Source organism: Camelus ferus, chromosome 5 (genome assembly GCF_009834535.1).
Source record: "Camelus ferus isolate YT-003-E chromosome 5, BCGSAC_Cfer_1.0, whole genome shotgun sequence".
Taxonomy (NCBI): Eukaryota; Metazoa; Chordata; class Mammalia; order Artiodactyla; family Camelidae; genus Camelus; species Camelus ferus.
In genome coordinates, this window is record NC_045700.1 from 78253803 (window position 1) to 78276183 (window position 22381).

At 31.2% G+C, this 22381-nt stretch overlaps 2 protein-coding genes across 10 annotated transcripts in view; one reads left to right on the forward strand and one right to left on the reverse strand.

The window, feature by feature from the left end:
- Positions 1-22381, forward strand: part of STAT1 (signal transducer and activator of transcription 1) — a 100974-nt gene that overhangs the window by 66062 nt on the left and 12531 nt on the right. The gene's annotated exons all lie outside the window — the stretch shown is intronic.
- The window catches only part of GLS (glutaminase), a 76007-nt gene that overhangs the window by 27198 nt on the left and 26428 nt on the right, over positions 1-22381 (reverse strand). The window contains exons 1-9 of one of the 7 annotated variants that reach the window (XM_032480163.1): positions 21802-21841; positions 14827-14860; positions 14008-14040; positions 13861-13919; positions 10817-10883; positions 10298-10348; positions 7513-7689; positions 5618-5749; positions 4526-4618 (exon numbers count right to left, since the gene is read on the reverse strand). In XM_032480163.1, coding sequence (XP_032336054.1) covers positions 4526-4618; positions 5618-5749; positions 7513-7689; positions 10298-10348; positions 10817-10883; positions 13861-13916 — 576 coding nt within the window. In that variant the 5' untranslated portion in view covers positions 13917-13919; positions 14008-14040; positions 14827-14860; positions 21802-21841. The other 6 variants (XM_032480164.1, XM_032480161.1, XM_032480162.1 and 3 more) reach the window with 6 other exon arrangements.

Genomic DNA, 22381 nt, shown 5'->3' on the forward strand with positions numbered 1-22381 from the left:
ACAACCCCAAATGATCTTTAAAAAGTGATCATAAACTTACATATATTGAATACACCATGACAATGGAACACCTTATTTACTAGTCCCAAAGGAATTTTATGAAAAAAATCCCACAGATAAATACAAATTCCTGTAAACAACAATATTTCTCCTTCAAATAGTTTTAAAAACTTCCACAATATATTTGGGACATCTTCTCTGGATACAAATGGCAGATTTCATCAAACAAAATTTAAAGTACTGTATTTGACCTACAACATATGGAATCTAGGTATAATTTAGACCATGCTATAAACATATACTAAGTTCCTTCTGAAAATCAAATTCCTTAAAAAGCAGTTAAAGTGAATCTCAAATGTACAGTTATTCTACTCAGTATAAATTCTATTGAGATTGACAGTTCTATTCTAAAGCAATTCATTCTCTTTATCTGATTTAACAATGTTTTTCCTACTCTAGAAAACAGATAAAACAACAGTCACATAGTGAATCAGTGATATTCTTCCTAGAAAGCAGAAAGAACCTGGCACACAGGATAGTGTTTTTTTTTTAAGTTGTCAAATGGAAAAACAACAAAAAAAAAAAATTGGGAGAATAGTCTTTATTCAAATACTTCTAGTACAACCAAAACGTCCTCCCCGCCAAAAACCCCCACCAATGTTACATTTCTTAAAAAAAAAAAAAAAAAAGACTCAAATGAATCCCTTCAGTGTTTCTAGTTTTTCTTCACTGCAGCCTCAGAATTAACTAAAAATATAAAGTATTTTAATAGTCTTTTCATAAAGGATGATTCTTTAGGTTAAAATTCCAACTATCTTGTTGTACTTAAAATGCTAGATACGCTTTCATCAAAAAAAAAAAAACCAATAAAATCAGCTTAAAATAAATTTATTGTACAATACAAAAAGTAATAAGCATACTGGAAAATAAAACGTACATTAATATACAAAGCAAATAAAAGAAAGCTAAATAACACAAATGTTTTAATTCAAACACTAAGATAAAATGCACAACATTTATGCTAAAAATAAAAGTATTTCAGAAAGGATATGCATTTCAAATGAAATGTTAATGATGGGAACAAAAGATAAACAAATATGCTAACTTCTAAATGCTTGAATATCAAGAATCAGTAATGGCATAAAACATTAAATCCAACAATGCTGGGTACTTTTCAAGAACTTCATTTGAAAAGATATTTAAAATACTGAAAGAATCAAAATAATGTCTTTAAATCTGGCAAAGATTTTCCTTTTCCTTTTTTTTTTTTTTAAAGTTTGGAGGCCTATTCACAATGCTTTCCTTCTCCCATTTATACCTTCCTACAAATATTTCTGGCTACTCATTCTTAACAAAACTCTATAAACACAGTAGTCTAGATAAACCTACTTCATTGGTAAGTAGGCATTTAAGCCTTATCAACATAGTAAGTTCAAAAATTAATAACATAATTTTGAAACTTACACAAATATGGATACAATATGAAATACTAAAATTTCATTTTATAAAGTAAAATCTACCTCCAAATAAAACAGTAAGATGTAAAAATTAGGTCATAGGAAAAAAAAGCCTTTTTTGCGAACTCTCAGTTAAGACATTAAGTTCCCCGAACCACAAAGGGCTCTGTGAAACTAATACAATTAACAGGGTGTGAAGGTATGGCCGAGGTGAAGGGCTTCGGACACACCGCTCTCCTGTACATAGCCAAGCCAGGAGCATCCAGCTAGGATTTGCATCTGTTCATTAGAGGAACATTCAGGTAGTCATAAAATCCTTGATATCTCCCCTAAAACTTAACATACCATTATTTAAATATATGTTTAATACTTCAGTTACACCCCAAAGGCTTTTGACCAACAACTTGGGAGGGAACTTCTTTTCCTAATTTCATAGTTCCCAAACTCAAAATATCATCTAATCAAGATTTTCTATATCTGTAATTGCACTAGCAGCTAAATCATCCAGTAAAATCTTTTTTGCTACACGATAATTACTTTTACAGACTTTACCCTACCACATGTATGCCATGATGCTAAGAAACTATCAAGCCCTCCTTTCTGACCTCACTCCTGCCCCTCCCAAGTCCTGAAGCTGAGGGGAACTGTGGGGAAAACCAAAGAGGTATATGGAGGAAGGAAGAAGTGTGAATAGGTCCTACAGAATTTTCCAATTACTTTGCCAAGACAGACTTTAAACATTGTGAATTATTTGAAATTAGGTTGTGTAGAACCTACAGTCCTTTTAAAAACAAGTTTTGATTCTCAATATTGCATTTTTATAATCGAACAAAAGGATTCAGATCTAAGATATCTTCGAAGCATACTTACTACCTTCAGACTGAATTCATTTCCTAAGTACTCTAAAAGAGTTCAGATAGAACAAACTTTATGAGGCATTATTATAATTTATCATAAAAGATTCATTAGCATTTGTCAAATTATTATGATAATAAAATTATTAAAGGCTAAAAATCAAGATTCACCATTCATACTTAAATATAACAGGAAAAATTATGTGGATATTACGAAAATAAAATTGTTCAGGTAAACACTTCACTTGAAGACACTCACTGTTGCTTCTTCTGAGTAACCATTATAGCTTTTCAACAGTGAAACATGTCATTATCTTACATCCGAAATTCTTTGGCCGGAACATAAGACACTCCTGTACATGACAATTCTGACAGAACAAAGGAGTTGCAAAGTGAAAAAGCAAAAACAGGACTTATATTTTAAAGTGTTTGATAAAATTTTCAGTGAATTTTTTAAAATTTAAAACAAACAAAAAAATGCCAATCTATCACTAAAAATGGCATAAAATGTTAATTTAAGCTAATTTTATAATCTACTGCTCTATTAAATAATTTAGAATTCATTACTTTGCCTTTTTAGGTTTATATTTAGCAGAGAAATACTTTCTATTGCTACTACAGATATGTCAGTTTTAAAACTGGAAAAGAAAAAAACAAAATGTGGTGAAATTTATGAGTTCAATGTGTGGGTTTCAGAACCAAGAAATCACAAATTCCTGTTACTATTTTAAATTGGGACTATCAGACTACTATATAATTAAATTTTTAACTACATCAAGAAAAATTTAAAAGAAATTTTTCCTTTCTTCATTTTTTAAAAATAAAGCAAATTTGCTTTATTTACTTATAAATACTTTTTAAAAGACTGACAAATTCATTTTTTAATCTATTAACTTTATACAAAGATTAAAAGAAAAAGCTTTATGGCTCCAGCACCCAAGGTTGAGAACACAAAAAACTCAAATAAATATAGTATGCAAAAAACTAAAGATGTTTGAAAGGTTAAATGAAGAACATTCTGAAACTAGAACCCATTTCTTTAGCTTTTCTCTCCCAGACTTTCCATTCTATACACTACAGTTGTAGAGATGTCCTCATTTGACTCAGGTGACACTTTTTTCCATACTGTCTCTTTTAAAGCAAGTTCTTGTTGGAGACTTTCATAGTCCAATGGTCCAAAGGAATGCTAGTTGTTCAAGCAACATACATAATTTATTAGTGCACTTGAGTGAAGAAAGGTCCAAGCTATAAAACGGTATTTTTCAATGAATGTTATTAAAGTCTGTTAACATTTTCACCCACCACCATCTGATGTTTTGCTCCATGTTACTTGTGTTGACTCCCATGGAAGTTTCTATTTTGTTGGCTTTGCATAATTCTCATACATTATTAGAAGTTACTTTGATTTGAACGATAGGAAAATTTACTTAGTACCTATTAAAAATATTTTCTACTTTTAAGTGCTTTATACATATTAGCTTCAAGTCTAATTAGGTAAGTTTACTCTCAACATTTTCCACATGGGATGCAAAGGAATTTAAATTCAAAACAAGTCCCTTAGTCCAGTGAACAATGAAGACAAAAAAAATCTTGTTCCTGAAATTTAAGTCCTGACTCCTTAAAGTATATAGATGTATGTGCAAAAGCATGAAGTCAAACATACTGATAATAAACAAATATTACTTTAAAATAACAGAATCAGGAATATTGCATTAAACATTTTTTATAGAAAAATATTTCATCTACAGTGGCCTATAAAACATTATAAAGCTTTGTAAGGTCTCTCACTAATACTATAATCCCTTTCCCATCTACAAATCCATCCACATCAAAATAAACTACAATTTAAGACAATAGCTGACAAATATAAAGAGTAAAAACGGGCTTTTTCTTTATAGCATGTAGCACTTTCCAAGGTGTCTTCTTTTAATAGAATCAATTCTTAAAAATATTGCTTAAAATAGCTGAAAAATGGGGGAAGGGAGGAACCCCTGCTCCTAGGCTAACCAGTTTCAATTTAAATAAAACACCCATATATAATATCTATGTACTACTGGTCCTGGATGAAAATGTCAACAATTTCTTTACACTCATTTGATATTAGTAAAGACATAAGGCCACTAACAATTAAACCATGTTTTATTTAAACTGGTGAACATTATTTTCTCTTTCTTAAAAAAATTACATAATAATCTAAATAAGAGTTTTGCTTACCCTTTGATCACCACCTTCTCTTCGAGGATCAAGTTTTTTTGCAAAGTGTCGCAAATTATCATAGTTATGGAAATTACACAGAGAAACAAGATCCTGTAAATAAATAGAACAGGTATAAGAAATTGGCTAGTAACTGGCTATTGTCTTTTCATATTCTAACACATTACACTAATGCTGTCAAATTAATTACTACGTCATGGAAAACACCACTGCATGTTAACAAAGCAGCATGATGCATCAACAGGAGGGCTGAAATCAGAATAAGACATGGATACAAATTTTGAAAACACTGCTTACTAGCATGACTCTAGAGCTCAGCCACTCAAGTTGCTTAATTTTCATTTTCTATAAAATGGGCATTATAGTAACAGTCCACATGAAAGAATTCTTGTATCAAATAACTATAAAGCATCACAAAAACATAAAGAAATATTCTGGTTACAAACTATTATAGTCTTTAAGGAATCCAATGTCATTCTCTGGCTTTTGTAAAACATAAGAAAATGAAAAATAAATTGGAATTTTAATTGAGAAAGTCTGCAGGAAAAATTACGGTAGTGAATATTCTAGGAAAGTAGTAAGTGTAAATAAAATCAGAAGACACAATGTTAGCAAAACTTAGGTCACAACATAAAATACTGAACTAATTAATAGTAGTAATGCTTTTAAATTATAGTACTTATTTCCTAAAAAAACAAAAACAAACAAAACAAAACAACAATAACAAAAAACAAACCCCAGACTTTCAAAGGTGGTTTAATGCATAAAGGTATTCAGTCATGCAGATTAAAGTTCATACTATAAACTATAATAATCTTCATATTTTTCTGAGCTTTTGGAAACTGAAAACAAATTACAACCATAATAATTAAAATATAAGCATAAAACAAATGTAATTTTCTGTGAGGATGACTATATGGGAGCTCTCTGGTAGAAGTAACTTAAAGCTCCTCTGTGAACACTTCCAAGGCTACCAAGTAACTGGCAGTCAGAGTGCCAACAATCAATAAACTATGGAAGTAAGTAAAAAGGTAGAATTAACAGATGGCTCAACTTATATGATCATTATTCTCATTAAGAAAACATGCTTACATGACAGAAGTGAATTCCCTTAACACTGTTGCCCATTTTGTCCAGAGGAGGAGACCAGCACATCATGCCCATGACATTGGGGACAACTAAAAGAATGCCCCCAGCAACTCCAGATTTGGCGGGAAGACCAACCTGAAAGTAATTTGAAAAAAGGACATTCGTGTTAACATTTTAAAATAAGAGAAGTTATGTCCAACAATAAGGGACTGGTTAAAAAATTACGGTATCTATTCATACAGCAGAGTTCCAACATTAAAAATGTTGTAGGTAAGTATTTGTAAACATGTTTAAAATATAGTAAGTGAAAAGACAGTTATAAAACAGTTGGGATGTATTTAAATATAGAAAAAATTTTGAAAGATACATTCTAAGGAATTAAAGGAGATTACATCTAAATGGTGGAGTAATGCATTTATTTTGACTATATTTTGACTTTTGACTATATTTTCTAATTGTTCTATAATAAACAGGTATTGCTTTTAAATATTGAAAGTTATTTTCAAAAAATATTTTATGACTAAAAACAATGAGAAATTATATCTTATTAAAAGATTCTCTGTGGTATACTGGCAGAGAAATTCTAAAGGATAGAGATAAGATGGTACTATTTCAAATTAAGCCTCTTCAAAACATTTAAGTTTACATTATATAAAACTTGACAATAATTATAGTAAAAGACAAAATTAATATCATCAGGACAGTGTTCATTAATGGCTTACTAATATTCAGACACTGAGTACCTCTCACCAGAAGCACTCTTGCACAAAACGAAGCAAAACAAAATAATCACCTGAATGGGCCCTACCAGTTTACAGGTAATAGAAGGGAAAATGGAAGGGATGTAATAAGCAAAATCTAGACTCTGAGAAACTGTACAGGAAAAATGACCCAGTTTTTCCAACCAAAAATAAGAAGAAGAAAGAGGTGAAGGTGGAGACTAAAGATTAAAAAAAAATAATAATTAAGAGACACAACCAAGCACAATGTATGGCCCTATTTGCAACCCAAGTGAAACAAATTGTAAAATAACTTTTAAGATAATCCAAATAATCTGAACATTGACTAAATATTTTGATGTTATTAAAGATTAAAATTCTTTTTAGACTTTTACACATGATAATGGTGCTGTGGGTTTTTTTGAGTCTTTATCATTTAGAATTACATACTGAACGGTGAAAAGGGTATGGGAAGTAGGTATAATATAGATGAAACAAGATTTGTCACATATTGGTAATTTTTTAAATATTTTTCATTGAATTATAGTCATTTTACAATGTTGTGTCAAATTCCAGTGTAGAGCACAATTTTTCAGTATACATGTACTGATAATTATTAAAGTTGAGTAATGGGTAACCTTAAATGCATCTATTTTTCTGTTTTAAAATTTTCAAAATAAAACAAATTTTAGGACATTATGACTTGACACAGGATGAAATACGAAAAGCCTATGATATTTCACAAGTGGCAAATGCACAACAGTACATTAACTTTAATATATTTTAAGTCCTTTAAAACACTTATGGCTGTGACTAAAGATGTTAAACATCACAGTTAAGCACTTTCTCTGAACTTAAAAAATTCTTGAGTTATGTAATCACCATAATGCTAAACATTAACAACTAAGAGTAAAGTCTGCATGCACTAGGCTTGTACACTGAAATGCCTTAAAAATAAGAGTGATGAGGTTCTATAAATTAAACTTCAAGTTCTTAAGAACATCTCAAAGACTGCTTAACTCTATTCCTTACGAACTCTGTAACAAATTAACTTTGAAAACAAGCCTGTCTCTCAAAAATTAATGTACAGCTTTAGAAGCAAAGTTCACACTGCATTTTTAAAAGAGCTAGTCCAGACTAGTTTCCTGCCAGAGAAATTAAGATTAACCAATTACTTACATGGAAAGCAAACTGCCCTGAGAAATCATACATGCCACAGGAATGCATCAGACTGAGTGTATTTCGAACTGCTTCAGGGCTCAGTACTCTTTCACCAGTAATTGGGCAGAAACCACCATTAGCCAGTGTTGCAGCCATCACACTAGCTGATTCACAAGTTACTTCAATGGAGCACAGCTAAAAGGAAGAAAAAACTAAATTCTGAAAACTTAGGCTCACATTATTTTTAGTATTACATTTGACTTCTAAGATAATCTCTTTTGTCTGGTACTTCATACAGAACTGAAATCTTTCTCCCAAAGGGATATTAATTAACTTGATGACATTACAATGATTTTTAATTTAAACAATGTTCTAGCTCCTTTAAGGCTTATCCTAATTTGCCCAGCCATTCAGTCTTTTTTTGGGGGGGTGGGGGGTGTAGTTAGGTTGGTTGGTTTGTTTGTTTATTGGAGGTACTAGGGATTGAATCCAGGACTTTTGCACTCTACCACTGAGCTATACGCACCTCCCCTCCACCCCACCATCATTCAGTCTTTTAATGGCAGAAGTAGGATAGAAAGAGCCAGCTCCTAAGCACTAAGATTTGTAACTGCCTCATGTAATATTCAAATTTGCTTAAATATTAGTGCTTCCTGTAGGATACACAAATATAATTATTTTTAACTTGACAGGGAAAAAAAAGCCATGATCTATTTTTAAGATAAAGCAACATACATCAGTATTATGACAGTTAGTATCTACACAAGAAATTGTGACTTTTAAGAATAAAAAAAAAGACACCTTGCCTATAACAAAGCTCAGCATCCCCATACAGCAACATGCAAAGGACTATGGGAAAACAAATCTAAGCTAGTTCCAGCCTGCATGCTCTGTGTGCCTAAACCAAAATATTACATTTTAAACCATTTATTAACATTCAAATACTTATTTGATATTGACTATCAGTGCTGGATATAATGAAAAAAGTAAAGTCCAGGTACAATGTAGGGTGAAATTTTTGCATTTAAATATAATCAAAATAACAGAAATAGTTTACCACACCAAACCTAAGTTTATCCATAAAACTAAAACAATAAATGCTCTATTTTAATTTTCGCTAACAGTAACCAAAACTGAGAGGAAAGTGGAAGAGAAAGAGAGGGTAGGAAGGGGTCAGAGGAAGAAAACACTTCAGTTCTCAACTTACAATTTTCCTTACTCATATTTCAAGATCTATAAGAGGCACAAAGGGGTTTGGAAATAGCAATAAGGAAAACTAGTTAACTATAGTGAATTAGGAGCCACTGAAACTGAATAGGAGCCACTTTTTGACTGACTTTAACTTTTGCTATTTATATTAAAACCCCTTCCCTATTTCTTCAGAACTACAGAATCTACTTACTATACAGACCCACGTGGCAAAGACTTAGAGTAAATGTGATTTAATTATGAAAGGCTTTCTAACAGAAATGTTTTAAATTCCAGTGACCATTTCCTAAATTATAATTGGTATCAACGAAAATTTTGTTTGTCATAAGGTTATATACTTCCAATTTGACAAATCCCAATTTAAGAGTACTCTCCTGGTACCCTGATGGATGTTCAATGAGATGCAGCCATTCTCCAAAAGAGCAAGTAAGGCTTCCATGGCTGTCTCTTGATTTTTGCCCTGAAGTATAGAAATTTCGCAGATTAGAAGCACCTAAACTGTAACAGCCAAAGTTAAATATGTATACCAAGGGGAAAAAAACCTTTAACATGGAAGAACTCCACTTGGCTAGGGAAAAAACAAAGGCTACTGGATAAAAAGTAAATCTGACACTATGTTTCATATAACACTTCATAGTTTCAAAGGAATTTCACACACATCTCATGTTATTGTCAATGCAATGCAGGAAGTTAGGTCAAGCATAGGCTACATAATGAAACCAGGGCTCAGTAAGTGAAACTAGGTCACGTGGCTAAAATGTGGCCAGGTTAGACTTTGATTTTATATTGACTATGGATTCTCAATTTATAGTTCTTCACATTGGCAGGTGACAAACAGTTACCTGGACTTCCATCAAAATCTACTTCATTATCAACTTTCCTTATACATTCTTTAAGATTACTGGAAGGTTAAAATTAAAGAATCTTCAAAAGTAAAAACAGGTAAATGTAAGGTAAACCAGAAACAAACAATAATTAATTACTATGTAGCTTCATATTACAGATTCATCAGAGGTACCAAAGGTATTAAATTGGTAAGAATGAATTGAACTGAAAATATGAGGGGGAGAGGGATGTCCAGGAAGGCCATCTTAAACTGAGTTCAATACCATAGTAGATATGTGAGTGGCCCTTCCCCCTATGAATATGAAGAGCTCCTCTAACTTGGTAGAAAATCCACTATGTGACACTGAAGGAACAAACTAAACAAACTGAGAAACTGCTGCTTTAAAATGATGAATATAAACTTTCTGATAAAGAAACAAATAACTCCTCCAAACAAAACTTAAAAACTAAGAGAACAGCTCAGTTTATAATAAAGAGAAGCCAACTGCTGGGGCTGTACATTATTTTTCACACTTCCTAAATATAATGTTTTTACAGAAGAAAACATTTCCCTGTTACATTCTGAGACGTACTTTTTTTTTGGAGATATAGACATGAGATTACCTTTCACGAGGACTTTTTTTTGGAAAGTATTCAATGGGAAATGTATTTTTTCTTGGCCTAGAGCCAAGATTTCAGAGACATCTAAATTCTTTAAAATGTGACACACCCATTTATACACACAATTCATACAGTTAAAGTAAATTACCTGGAAATAGAAGTCTAATATACCAACCATGTCTGTGCCTTCTGGAAAACACTGAAAAATACATAAAGGCAATTAAAAACATAGGCACACAGAAAAAATATATATACATAAATAAAAGATACATGAAGAGTAAATTTAAAATGTACATAAAAGTTTCATTCTAATTGAGAACCAAACAGCACACAAAGGGTACAAACACGAAATATAAGACAAACAATAAAGCAAAATTACCTCACATATAGATTTCTAGATACTAGTTTAACTGACAATGATAAACTGATTCATAATTCATGAACCAAGTTACCAAGTTAAATTTTTAAAATCAAGTGTAATCAGTAGTCAAGCATTACACTTTTTGAAAAAATGGTCCAATTCTTGGGCAAAATTTACATTAATATAACTAGTTAAATATTTGAATACTACTAAATACAAACTGATTTAATGAGATTAACACTTTGATAGTATTAACTCAAGAGCATTTTGCAAAAACTTTTGAAATAGAAACAAAAATTTAAAAACCTTTTTTTCTTTTAAGTAATATCCTATTGCAAAATTTCGATCTCCACTTTCTCTTTCAGACTGAAACCTAGAAGGAAAAAAAAAATTGCTCTATTTATTTGCTTTCTGTAAAAGCACAATTATTCTGTAGTTTAACTTGCATAGCAAAGTGCAGTATAAAGAACACTGAAGGTTGCTGGGTTCCAGGCCAAGTTCCATCAACAGGTTAGCTATGTAGCCTTGGGAAGGTCCTTTAAGTGACTATTTTTTCTTTAATTTTCTCAGCTACAATAGGACTGAAATGAACTAGGCCCTTTCTAGCCTTCATATTTAGTGAATAAAGAAGCTAACTTTTAAATTATCACATATTCTACTATTAAAATATACTTAAAAATTACAGAATCTCCTGGTTCCCCCAAAAGTACAACAGTCAATTCCATCTGAAGGAACCTATGGAAATTTCACTGAGAGAGGAATACCTGAAATGAGCCTTACAGCATTTGCTGCATTAACAAATTACTGGTGGAAGCCTAGGCGGTGGCAAATACCATGCAGTATGAACAGAGTTATAAAAGTATAAAAGACAAGAATGCCATTGAAGAATGGCAAATATTCTGATGTGCCTGGGAAATAGGTTCATGGAGAAATATCAAACCAACAAAGGAGACTGGGACCAAATTATCAAGACTGATAAATGCTAAAAAATGTAATGGCTCCTGATTGCTTACAAAATGAAAGCTTGAAGGTTTTCAAATAAGTTACCTTATGAGATCTATATTTCAGAAGGATAACTCTGACATCAGTTTGGGAAAGGGGAAAAGAAAGGATGAATGATATTATTAGGAGACTACTGTTAATGAGAGCCACAGGAAGCCTTAACTTAGGCAGTGATGATAGGAATGGAAGGAGAGGTATGCTCAAACATGACAGCAGATGAGCAAGTCTTCTGACCTAATGGGAAAGAGAAACAGGGTGAAGTCTGGTAGAAAGCCTAGATTTCTAACATGGTCTACAGAAAGGTTTGCAGTATCAACTAAATTGGGATCCCGAGAACAAAGAGCACTTTGCAGTGGAAGAGAATGAGTTCTGATATAAACAGATTTAATTTGTGGTACATTTGAGAACTCAGCCTACAGGTGTTCAGACAGCTGCTGCTAAAAGAACTGTGTGACGCTCTTTTTATTACCGATTATGGGTGGACAGCTCCTTCTAACTGCACATTTTAATATTTCTATGGCCAGAAAAATAATATTGGATACAGAAAAGTTCTTAGAAATCAAGCTGTCAACCTGCTATACTTTAAAAAAACACATCAAGGGGGGAGGGTGTAGCTCAAGTGGTAGAGCATATGCTTAGCATGCACAAGGTCCTGAGTTCAATCCCAGTACCTCCTCTAAAAATAAACAGACCTAATTACCTCCCCTCCACCAACAAAACAAAACAAAACAAAACAAAAAACCCACATCAATATAGTATAGATAAAGTTCTTGGAAATGAAGTTGTCAACCTGCTATACTTTTAAAAAACAGATCAATATAGTATAGATAAAGGACTAACTACTCAACAATGATCACAGTGCCTAGCACATGGTTCTGTTCATCAAACATTGTATCAAGTGCTTATTATCCACCAGATAGCAGGAATACAGAAATGAACTGGAAGACAATTCTATCTAGGTCTTAAAAAAGTCAGAGTTTAATGGGGATGACAAGGCAAAAAGAGACAGAATCATAGAGTAAGTTCAATAAAATATAATATAAAAGCACAGAAGAAAGACGAGATAAGATTCATGAATAAGATACTTAAGATGATGAATAAAAGTTGGTAAGGCAGAAAACATGAAATATGAAGATCACCTACTTAGTATTCATGCCAAAACTGTTTAAGTTTTATCTAATCACAAGGAAACAATCAGATCTAATCAAAATGAGGAATGTCTGCTACAGCCTATGAATTTGATCCAGCCTGTTTTTATAAATAAAAATTTTTGGAATATAGCTTCACATTGTTCATCACTTGCTTTCCTACTAAAACAGTAGAGCAAGTAGTTACAACAGAGACCATATGGCCCACAAGCACAAAATATTTACTATCTGGTCCTTCACAGAAAAAGTTGGTTAATTCCTGTTCTATAAAACAACTGACTGACACTTTCAAAAAAAAAGCCATTTAATAAAATTTTAAAAAGGAAGGGTCTAGGGTAGGCGAACTATTTTACTTTAAAAAGGCAAAAAGGTCATAACAAATCTTATGCATGAACATTGATTTCTTCCTGAAAAAAATCTAAAAGGCCACAAAAGGCATTTACAAAGCTGAGAACATTTATATATTGATTACTATCATGATATTTAAAAATTCATGTTAATGTTCTTAGTAAGTGTATTGCTGGTATTGCGGTTATAAAGGAAAATGTCCTTATTTCTAGGATACACACACTAAGGGTGAAGTGTCAAATGAGGTCTTCAAATTAATTTCAAACAGTTTTGAAAAAACCCACCCCACGTACATCTATATTTACATATATGTACATGTATGTGTATATAGTGAGACATCTTTATCTGTCCATATAAAGAGAGACAGGCTGAGAAAAAGCAAATGAGATATAATATTAATCAGAAGATAAAGTGAAAGATATCCAGAATTTCATCATTTATTCTTTGACCTTTTCTGTGGACTTGCAAATTTGAAAATAAAAAATTGGGGTAAAAATCAAGTTAGCCAGGCACAGAGAGATTATAAGAGATAAGACAGGTATTATAGGCAAAGAAAAAACTGAATAAGTGCAGGTAACTTGAGTTAAACTTGGAGTCCCATCTAATTCTATGCTTTCTCACAGGAAGTTTATCAAAACTAGTTAAAGCATTTTAAGTGTTCTCCCTCAGGTAATTTAGAAATCATACATTTCCCTCTAATGACTAAGTTCGAAGTAATTACTTATTTACTGAAGTATATATACAAGGAGTCACAAAACAGTATTTAAAATAAAATTCTATAATATAGACTTTAAAAATTAATTTCAAGAGATATGATTCATTACAAAAACCTAAATCAAAAATCAAACTCACGTTGCATTACTGAATCCAACATATTCATTACCAGCCATCTTATTCAAAAACTGCATTACCTATAATCCAAAGTTATAAAGTATTAGTAATCAAAATACAAATATAAAAAGAATGTAGCATGAAAACTGAATTCTATATTTCACTTACATAGTCAAATTTTTCAGCATTATTCACTCCTTGCTGCAAAGAAATGAGACATAAATATGTTAATATAGGCCCCACCTAGTTAAGTTTTAAGTGAATATAATATCAAAACTTCAAACTGCTAACATTATAATTAATATACTGTGCATTAGTACTTTTAAATCTAGGAATACTTCTAATTTAATATTTACATAAGCTTTTTAACATGTGCTTTCATTAACACCCATATGTTGAGAATGGATCTGAATTACAAAGGGAATGCTTTATTTTAAGTATAACTTTTCCCAACCCAAAGTTACAGAATTTTAAATACAAGTTTCCAAATCCCCTTATCTTTCATAACACCACATAATCTGCTAGAATGTATGCTATTTAATTTCACATTAAAAAGAACTTAAAATAAAGTTTTACCCTTAGGAAAGAATTAAGTACAAATAAATTATGGTTTTCAATTAAGAACAATCTACTTATATTTTAAAAATAACCTTAAACCAGTATTAGAGTTAGAACAAGAGTTACACTGCAAAACTAATCTTTTGCAATTCTAGTATATGTAAACATTTTGGATGTATTTTACTATTGTAGAGAAAGCTCTACCTTTAATATCTCACTTGTTTAACAATACTTGAACTAAAAAAATTATATTTCATAGTCTCTAAAAAAAATTAGCTACATTTTGCTATTATGCCAATTAAGCCAATTCAGAGTATGGAAGATGTATTGTTTCATCACTTCTATTTCTCACGTTAGCTACTGCAAATGTCAATAGGAAAAACCTATGTAACGTAGATCAGTTCAAGTAGCCAAATGGTTTCATTTTACCTCGGCGAAGTTTACAAAGCAGTAAGTTGTAGATCTGAAATCAAACGTATTAATTGGTGATATGCACCCAAAAGAAACAATACATCTCTACTTTTTACAACAGGTTTAAAATAAAAGTAATTTGACAACTACTAAAGCGAAATTTTTAAACTTTACCCTCAAAAAACCCAAAACATTACACTTTAAAATTTTATTATGGGGGGAAAACCTGTACCAGAGTATTATTTAAATAAAGCCAGATTCAATCTCCACTTTACAAGCGGATTAGCATGTAGCTGATAATCTGTGAAACCTTTCAAATCAACTTATTTGAGAAAGAATGTGCAATCACGTATACAATCAATAGCTGGAAAGAACACCACACTATTTCATCAAAATCAGGCACTAACAAAGTTTAAACAAGATAAGGATAATTTAGCTACAGTCATATTGTAATGACTACCTATGTATTTCTCTAAAGCGTCCTTTGACATATTCTAAATTTTCTTTCTTTATAATACACCAGAAATCAAAATGTAGAAATGTAACTCCAAAGCTGTTCAATGAAAAATAATTAAAAGAAGAAATTACCAACTTCATTGAACTGTTGCAGTTGTCAAAATATTCCATAGATCCTAATGCTGTAAAATATGTAACAACATTTAAACCACAAAAACCTTTGCAACCTTTGAGAAAGCACAAAAAACAAAAAAAACAAAAAACAACTCTTTTGGAAAAGGATGTCAGCATTTGCATTGGGATGTCACATGGATAATTACTGGTTATACAATTAATCAATGTAAAAATAAACAAGTTATATTGAACTTTCATTCTCTGACTTGTGCCTATAAAACTAATACAAATTTTCTTTATTTAGCTGTCATGTTTAGCTTTAAAAAAACAATTTTTGTTTCAACTCTTGACTATGGTCACATTCTTAGTCTACTTTGTAGCTTACTAAATTAAACTATAATTAGGTTTTGCTTCTTTGCTGTTTTTAAGGAACAACTGATATTTATCTATGTCTACCATTATATAACATTTTGGGTAAGCTACTTGAAATGTCCTCGGCAGGTTATGTGAACAGGCAAAATAAAATATCTGATGATTGTGTTGACTCAAGTCTCTCCCCCCAAAACTTCCCCATTTAAATGTAAAAGCACTTGATTAATATTTCTTTTATTATCTACCTGGAAATAGCATTTAATTTAAGTTGACAAAATATATTTGCCTCTGTAATCTCTCGGAAAGACTTCATGTACCCCAGGGATATATGGGATCTAATAATTGTTATGATGTCATGTAATTTTAATTTTGAAAAATTTACAGTATAAAGTTTATTTGCAAAGATGTTAGAAAAAAACACACATACACATACAAAATAACCTAGAGTAACTCCCCCCCTGCCACCAAAGCAAAAACACAAACTGTAAAAGAGAAAAAAATTGTCATTTCTCTAGTAGTAGGGTACAGAGAAGTAAAGGAACACATGTTATGAAAATTAAAGCCAGGAATGAGTTGATGGGGACTGGTTAAACTATTCAATTTATTTTGTATGTCTTTGAAATTTTTCACATAAAGTTAAAGGAAAAATGTTTATTTGCTAATAATTTTCCACAATAATTAAAAACTGCTCCTTTAGGGTATTTTCTTTCTCCTTTGAAATAGTCATTGATTTTTAATCAGTTCATGTATCAGTGGATATTTTCTATCGTTAGAATGAGGAGTTTTACTCTCTTACTATCTTGAATTTTTACAGATTTACAAGTTGAGAAATATTGCTAACAGATGAGTAGATGGAAATAGAAAAGGTTTTGTTACAGCAATGTCGCTAAGTTCTTTAGACATTTATTTCATTACGTACAAGTCACACAGTAAAATAACATCCTCAAAAATTACATTTAGTACTCTTATTAACTAACAACTTAATTAGATCCTCTTTCCATTTTGCTGAAACCAAAAAACTGGAAATCCAGTATATGACTTGTTCCCAGTCATTAGTGATTATTACAATGATGCACATCCTTAATACCAATGACTACAATGTTTCAAAACTCTCTTTTGACTGTGCCCAAGAAGTTTTTATAACCTGAAGCAGCGCACCATAGTAAAATCTAGGACATAGTAAGTATGCCTTTCTTTTGGAAAATGGGAGGAAACCTAGACCAAAGGTGGGTTAAATTTTAATAAAGGTACATATGGAAACAGATTTGAAAATTGACAGTCTTAAAACTCTCAATACCCCGTTATCTCTCGGAAAAAAATTTCCATGCCCAGGGATACGTTTATTACAGTTTTAAATAACTGCATAAGCATTATTAGATATGTTATTTTAATCTTTAAAAAGTTGGAGTAATTTATAGTAAGTACAGTAGGAAAACAAAACAAAAAGTTGGACAAAATGTATCTACTAAAGTTTCTAATCCATTTATCAAATGACTTTTAAAAAGCAAACCATGTGGTTTGTTTGAAAAGGTCAGTAACCAGACCTTGAGATTAGAAAATTATACAAATTAACTTTTCAATAAACATACCTATCAAATTAAAGAATTTACAATCCTTTGAGGAAAACTTTTATGAATAAAAATTTGATAAAGAGGCACTGAGTTTTAACACTGGCAATTAAAATAATTAATATAACTACATTGGAGTGGTTTTATAGCCTGTTTTTACAATATACTCATGAACTAAATCACATATTATCTATCATAACACAGGTGAAAATATCACTATTAACAGGGACATGTGCCAATAAATTTAGTATTAAATGACTCATTTAAAGTCAATGCATTAATCAGTTATTTTGTAAGTAAATCACTTGATTCCATTCATAAAGTATGGTGTAGAAGCCAACTGAAAATTAGAGATCATAGAGGAAAGACATAGAAGAGGCAAAAAGAGGTAATTAAAAATGATTTTATAAAACATTTAGTCTAATCCCACCAAAGAAAATGCTTTAAAGCTAAATAATACATGGGAGATTAAAATAGATACTACAGTAAAAAAAAAAAAGTTCTAAATCTAGCATTTTCATAGACAACCCTAGAAATAAAGTAATAGAAAAGTGAATTCTGTTGGCAATAAATTACTTGCCTTTTATTTAAAAAAAAAAAAAACTCAAATGCATCAACTGATATAAACAGGAAGTAAACCAACATAATCCTTTCTTATGAATGTTACCAAGTTCAAGGCATCATCCATTGCTCTCCAGAGCCACAAATCACCTTAAAAATGTGGCTTATAAGAAAGTGTAACAGGTTATTGCTAACATGACCAAACTGAGCATTACATATATATTAACTAAATTTGTCTTGATTTTTATAGAGCATACTTATTTTTTTAAAAGAGAAAAAAAGCCTTCAATATTATAAACTCAAAAATACTTCTGATTAAAAAAAAAATCAAGCTTCTTCAAATGACAAAAGCCAGAAACTACTACTAGAATCAAGAGACAAACATAGAAGACAATACAACTTACTCTTTACCTTTGAAAATAAAAAAGTAGAAGTGCGACAATTATAACGTTATTCTCAACTTCCCACCCTAACCCTCAAGTTATCACAAGATCTTAATTTTTAAAACAAAACTAGGTGAGGTTAAAAATCATGTAAAGATACTGCTATTTCATCCAGAATAACTGTGCTTTCAAAATTTATTTTCATTCTTTACTTTAAAGCAAACAACCAGATTATCATCATCGAATAAAACAAACTGCAAAAAAGCATTCCTTTGAGTTTAGCAGCTACCACAGAGAAAAAGAGAGGAAGTATAGTACCTTGATGATTTTTAAATTATGTGCATTTTAAGTACAAAAGGACATTTGTTTTTATGAAGGTATTTACCTATATAGCTTTGTTTAAATTTTTAAATATTGGAGTATTCCTACAAGTTTAGTAGTTAAGAATTTATTGCAACAGGTTCCTTCTGTCCAAATCCTCCTTTTTTTCCACAATCTGCTAATCCTTTTGAACATTTGCTCTGCCTCTTCCCCCATTTCCTGAGGATCACCACCAATCCTACAAGGAAAAAATATCAATACTACAAAATTATGAAACAAAGAGTCTTACTAAAGACTCTACTAAAGTTGTGTGTCTGTGTGGGAGGGGGAATAACATGAGGAGGATGTTTTAATAGCACCATAATAAAAGTCTTGAATTTTGAAAGAAAAAAAAAAAATAGCCTTAAGGTCATCAATTAAAAGCTAAAACACAGAATTTACACCTAGTAGCCATGGTAAAATAACCACACTTCAGATACTCAAAGCACAAGCTCCTTGAGAAGAAGCCTAGTTCCTTACAGACAGCAAGCACTGACTAGTGCCCAAAGAATGACTACATACTCTCACTGAAAATTAAACTGACTTTTAAGGAAACAAATTGTTATCTTTCGTATAAGTTAAAATTAAGAAAATAATGACACAACATTGTAAAATGACTATAACTCAATAAAAAAAGGTAAAAGAAAATAAAATTTCTGCTGATTGGACAATATAACTATGTTAGGTAAAGACAAAAACGTTATCAAGAGAAACAGCAAATACCTACATTAAAAATGGCAGAGTGAATTCTAATGAGCAGCAAACAGAAAATCGGGAGACCCAGATCAAGCCCAATTCTACTGCTACTGGAATGATCCATTCCATTTCCTCATTGCATCTACATATACAGTAAGAGGGCTAGGTTTGAAAATTTCTTCAGCTATGGTCTTACTACTTCAACTACCAATTCATAAATATGATGTGATCATACAATGTGCAGAGATCACAGATAACTATTTCTGAAAGTTCTGAATTTCTTTTTGAGAGTCTAAGAAAAGTATTACATCCTCGGGCAGTTTTATACAGAGGTATGTCAGGCTTACCCCTCCAAAACAGAGAAGAACATTTAAAAAAAAAAAAAAAAAAGACCCAAAACTTGTGAAACACCTTCTAAAAATAAAACAAACAAAAAAACTCAAGGAAAGTCACCTTAAATATGCACCATACCCCAAAGCCTCATTTCCAATTTTGTCAGTAAATTTAAAATTTTATAAATTTAAAATCACTGATCAAATTTGTAAATACAAAATGACTTAGTTAAAGGTTTGTAGAGTTGGACACTGAGCAACACTTATGGTGTGTATGTGTGTTTTTTTAACTATTTCTAAGTACTCATGTTAATGTGGCTCAAAGTATAGTTTATGGATTGTGACTAAACCTGGTGACACTAATGAAGTAATGATATGATTAACCAGACATGCATTTCCCACGTGCAGCATTTCAGTGTAGTATATTAAGCCCATGAATCATTAAACAAAAGATGTTTAACTGCATGCAGTTAAGCAAGACTTCTATTAATCATTCACATATGCCCTTTCTTGAAAATTCTATTGGTGTGCCATGTTAATCTTTCTCCAGTGTTAAGAGTTCTTAAACTGGGATCCATGAGTCAGCTTTAAACGGGTCGTGAACTTCCTACAGTTTACATAAAATCATGATATATGAATATATATTCTAGGAAGACCCCAAAAAGGTTCAGAACCATTCTAGTGGTTTTCTCACCAAGCACTAACACACACAAGAGATTACCATAACTTTCCTTACTTCTAATTTAAGTTACTTGTTCAAGCTGAATAATTATTAATGAGCTTTTCCTTCATCGCAGTATTTATTGAATTTCATTGTTAAGGGCCCTTTTACTGGTGTATATCCTATACTATGCTGAAAGCTACCTGAAGGCATGAGTATGCCTAGCACATATTCATATTATAATTTTCTATAATAAACAAATAGTGTCATTTATCTCAAACTGACAACTTTTCTCTTATGTAAAATAGTCATGAATAACTAAATGTTATAATGGGCAAAATGAAAATTTCCTAGCCTAAAAAATTAGTTACATTAAAAAATAATACTTGGCTATACTATCTACCTCACTAGAGTTACAAGGATAAGTGGGCCGGTGCTCACGAAGCATTTGCCCTAAAATAACAACATTTATATTCATTTTAAAGGCTTTTTCTCATGAACAAAAAAAATTCAAGAAAGTTAAGAGAAAATTTCTAGTATACAAATTGGGTGAATTTTTATTAATTGGGCCAAGGGTATAATTTATGTTCAAATATTCTTTGTGTAACCAGGGTATCACATCCTCAGTAAAGCATCTACAAAGCCATGTAGTTATGTTTTCTTCAAGCATGGAATACATATGCACAGGTTTACTGAAGAAAGTATATAAATGTTCCAAACACAAATGAAACATAATTGAATAGAAATAAAATTTTTTGGAAATTTAAAACTAAACAGTATCACACAATAGACTCATTTTCAAATACTTATTTCAAAATAACATTAGTGTTTCCAATTATTAAGGCAAACCAAACACTTAACAACAACAATAAAAATCAAAACATACAATGTAAACCGAAGAGTAGTGAAAATAATATAACTTAATAATTGGAATAAGTCTTATTTATTTTAGTTATTATATGATTCAAGGAAACAAGTTCAAGTGAAAATTGTGATTACAGCTCATGAAAGTATAAAGGACTTGAGACTAGTCAAGGGTAAATGTACTTTGTTGTAAAACAAAGTACCAGAGCATTTGTTCCTACATATGCTGATGAGAAACATCAAACAGTGAAACGCTATTACTTCTGTTTACATCTGTTCATTCAGAAGAGCCAAAAAGAAGAGAAAGAAAAAATTCTTAAACTTTAAGAAGAAAAACTTCTTTGACTATTATTCAGCAGAGACTTCTTTTTGAATTTTTGCCAGATCTTCAGGTCAAGGGTAACTGTTGGAATTTATAATGAGTCATCTATTTTTAATTTTGCCCTTGAAATTACATCATGCATTTTGAAATAAATATCCTAACCTTATACTATAAGATTAATTTAACACCGAAAGAAAACTTTACACAGTTTCACATAAATATGTAAGATTCATCTTTATGAAGATTCATCTTTTTCATTCTATTTAAAATTTTACTAGATTAAAAGGAAATGTTAACATTTTACCTTTATTAATGAAGTCACAACAATTGCTCCAGCATTTACCATAGGATTGTGTGGTTTATCTAAAAATATAAAAGCAAGAGCATTATTTCAAGTACCTGACACCATTTTCTGTGATGCACAGGTACTTCCATAAACATATCTGTTTTCTTTATGTAAGCCATTGTTATAGTTCTTTGGGGGGCAGGACTGGGGAAGGGAGAAGTTGGATTGGAGGAATGCATTTAAGGCACTTACATACCAAACCAGTAATACACTTCTAGGAAGCGGCTATGATAATTATATAGGCAAAGATTCAAGTACAGAAAGGCAGTGAATAGTAGTATAATAAAGAGCACAATCAAATTTTCTAACTCTGCCATTTACTAGCTATTTGACCCCAGGCAAGTAATTGATTTTCACTGTGCCTCAATTTTTCCATCTGTAAGCGAGGAGTAATAACAGCACCAATACCTCACTGAGTCATACTACTCGAATGAATTAAAAAAAATGAAATGTTTAGAAAGTACCTGGCACATCCTTAAGCAATTCAGTAATATTATTACTAAAAAATCAACGTGGAAAAAGCATGTCTAGTTTGGAC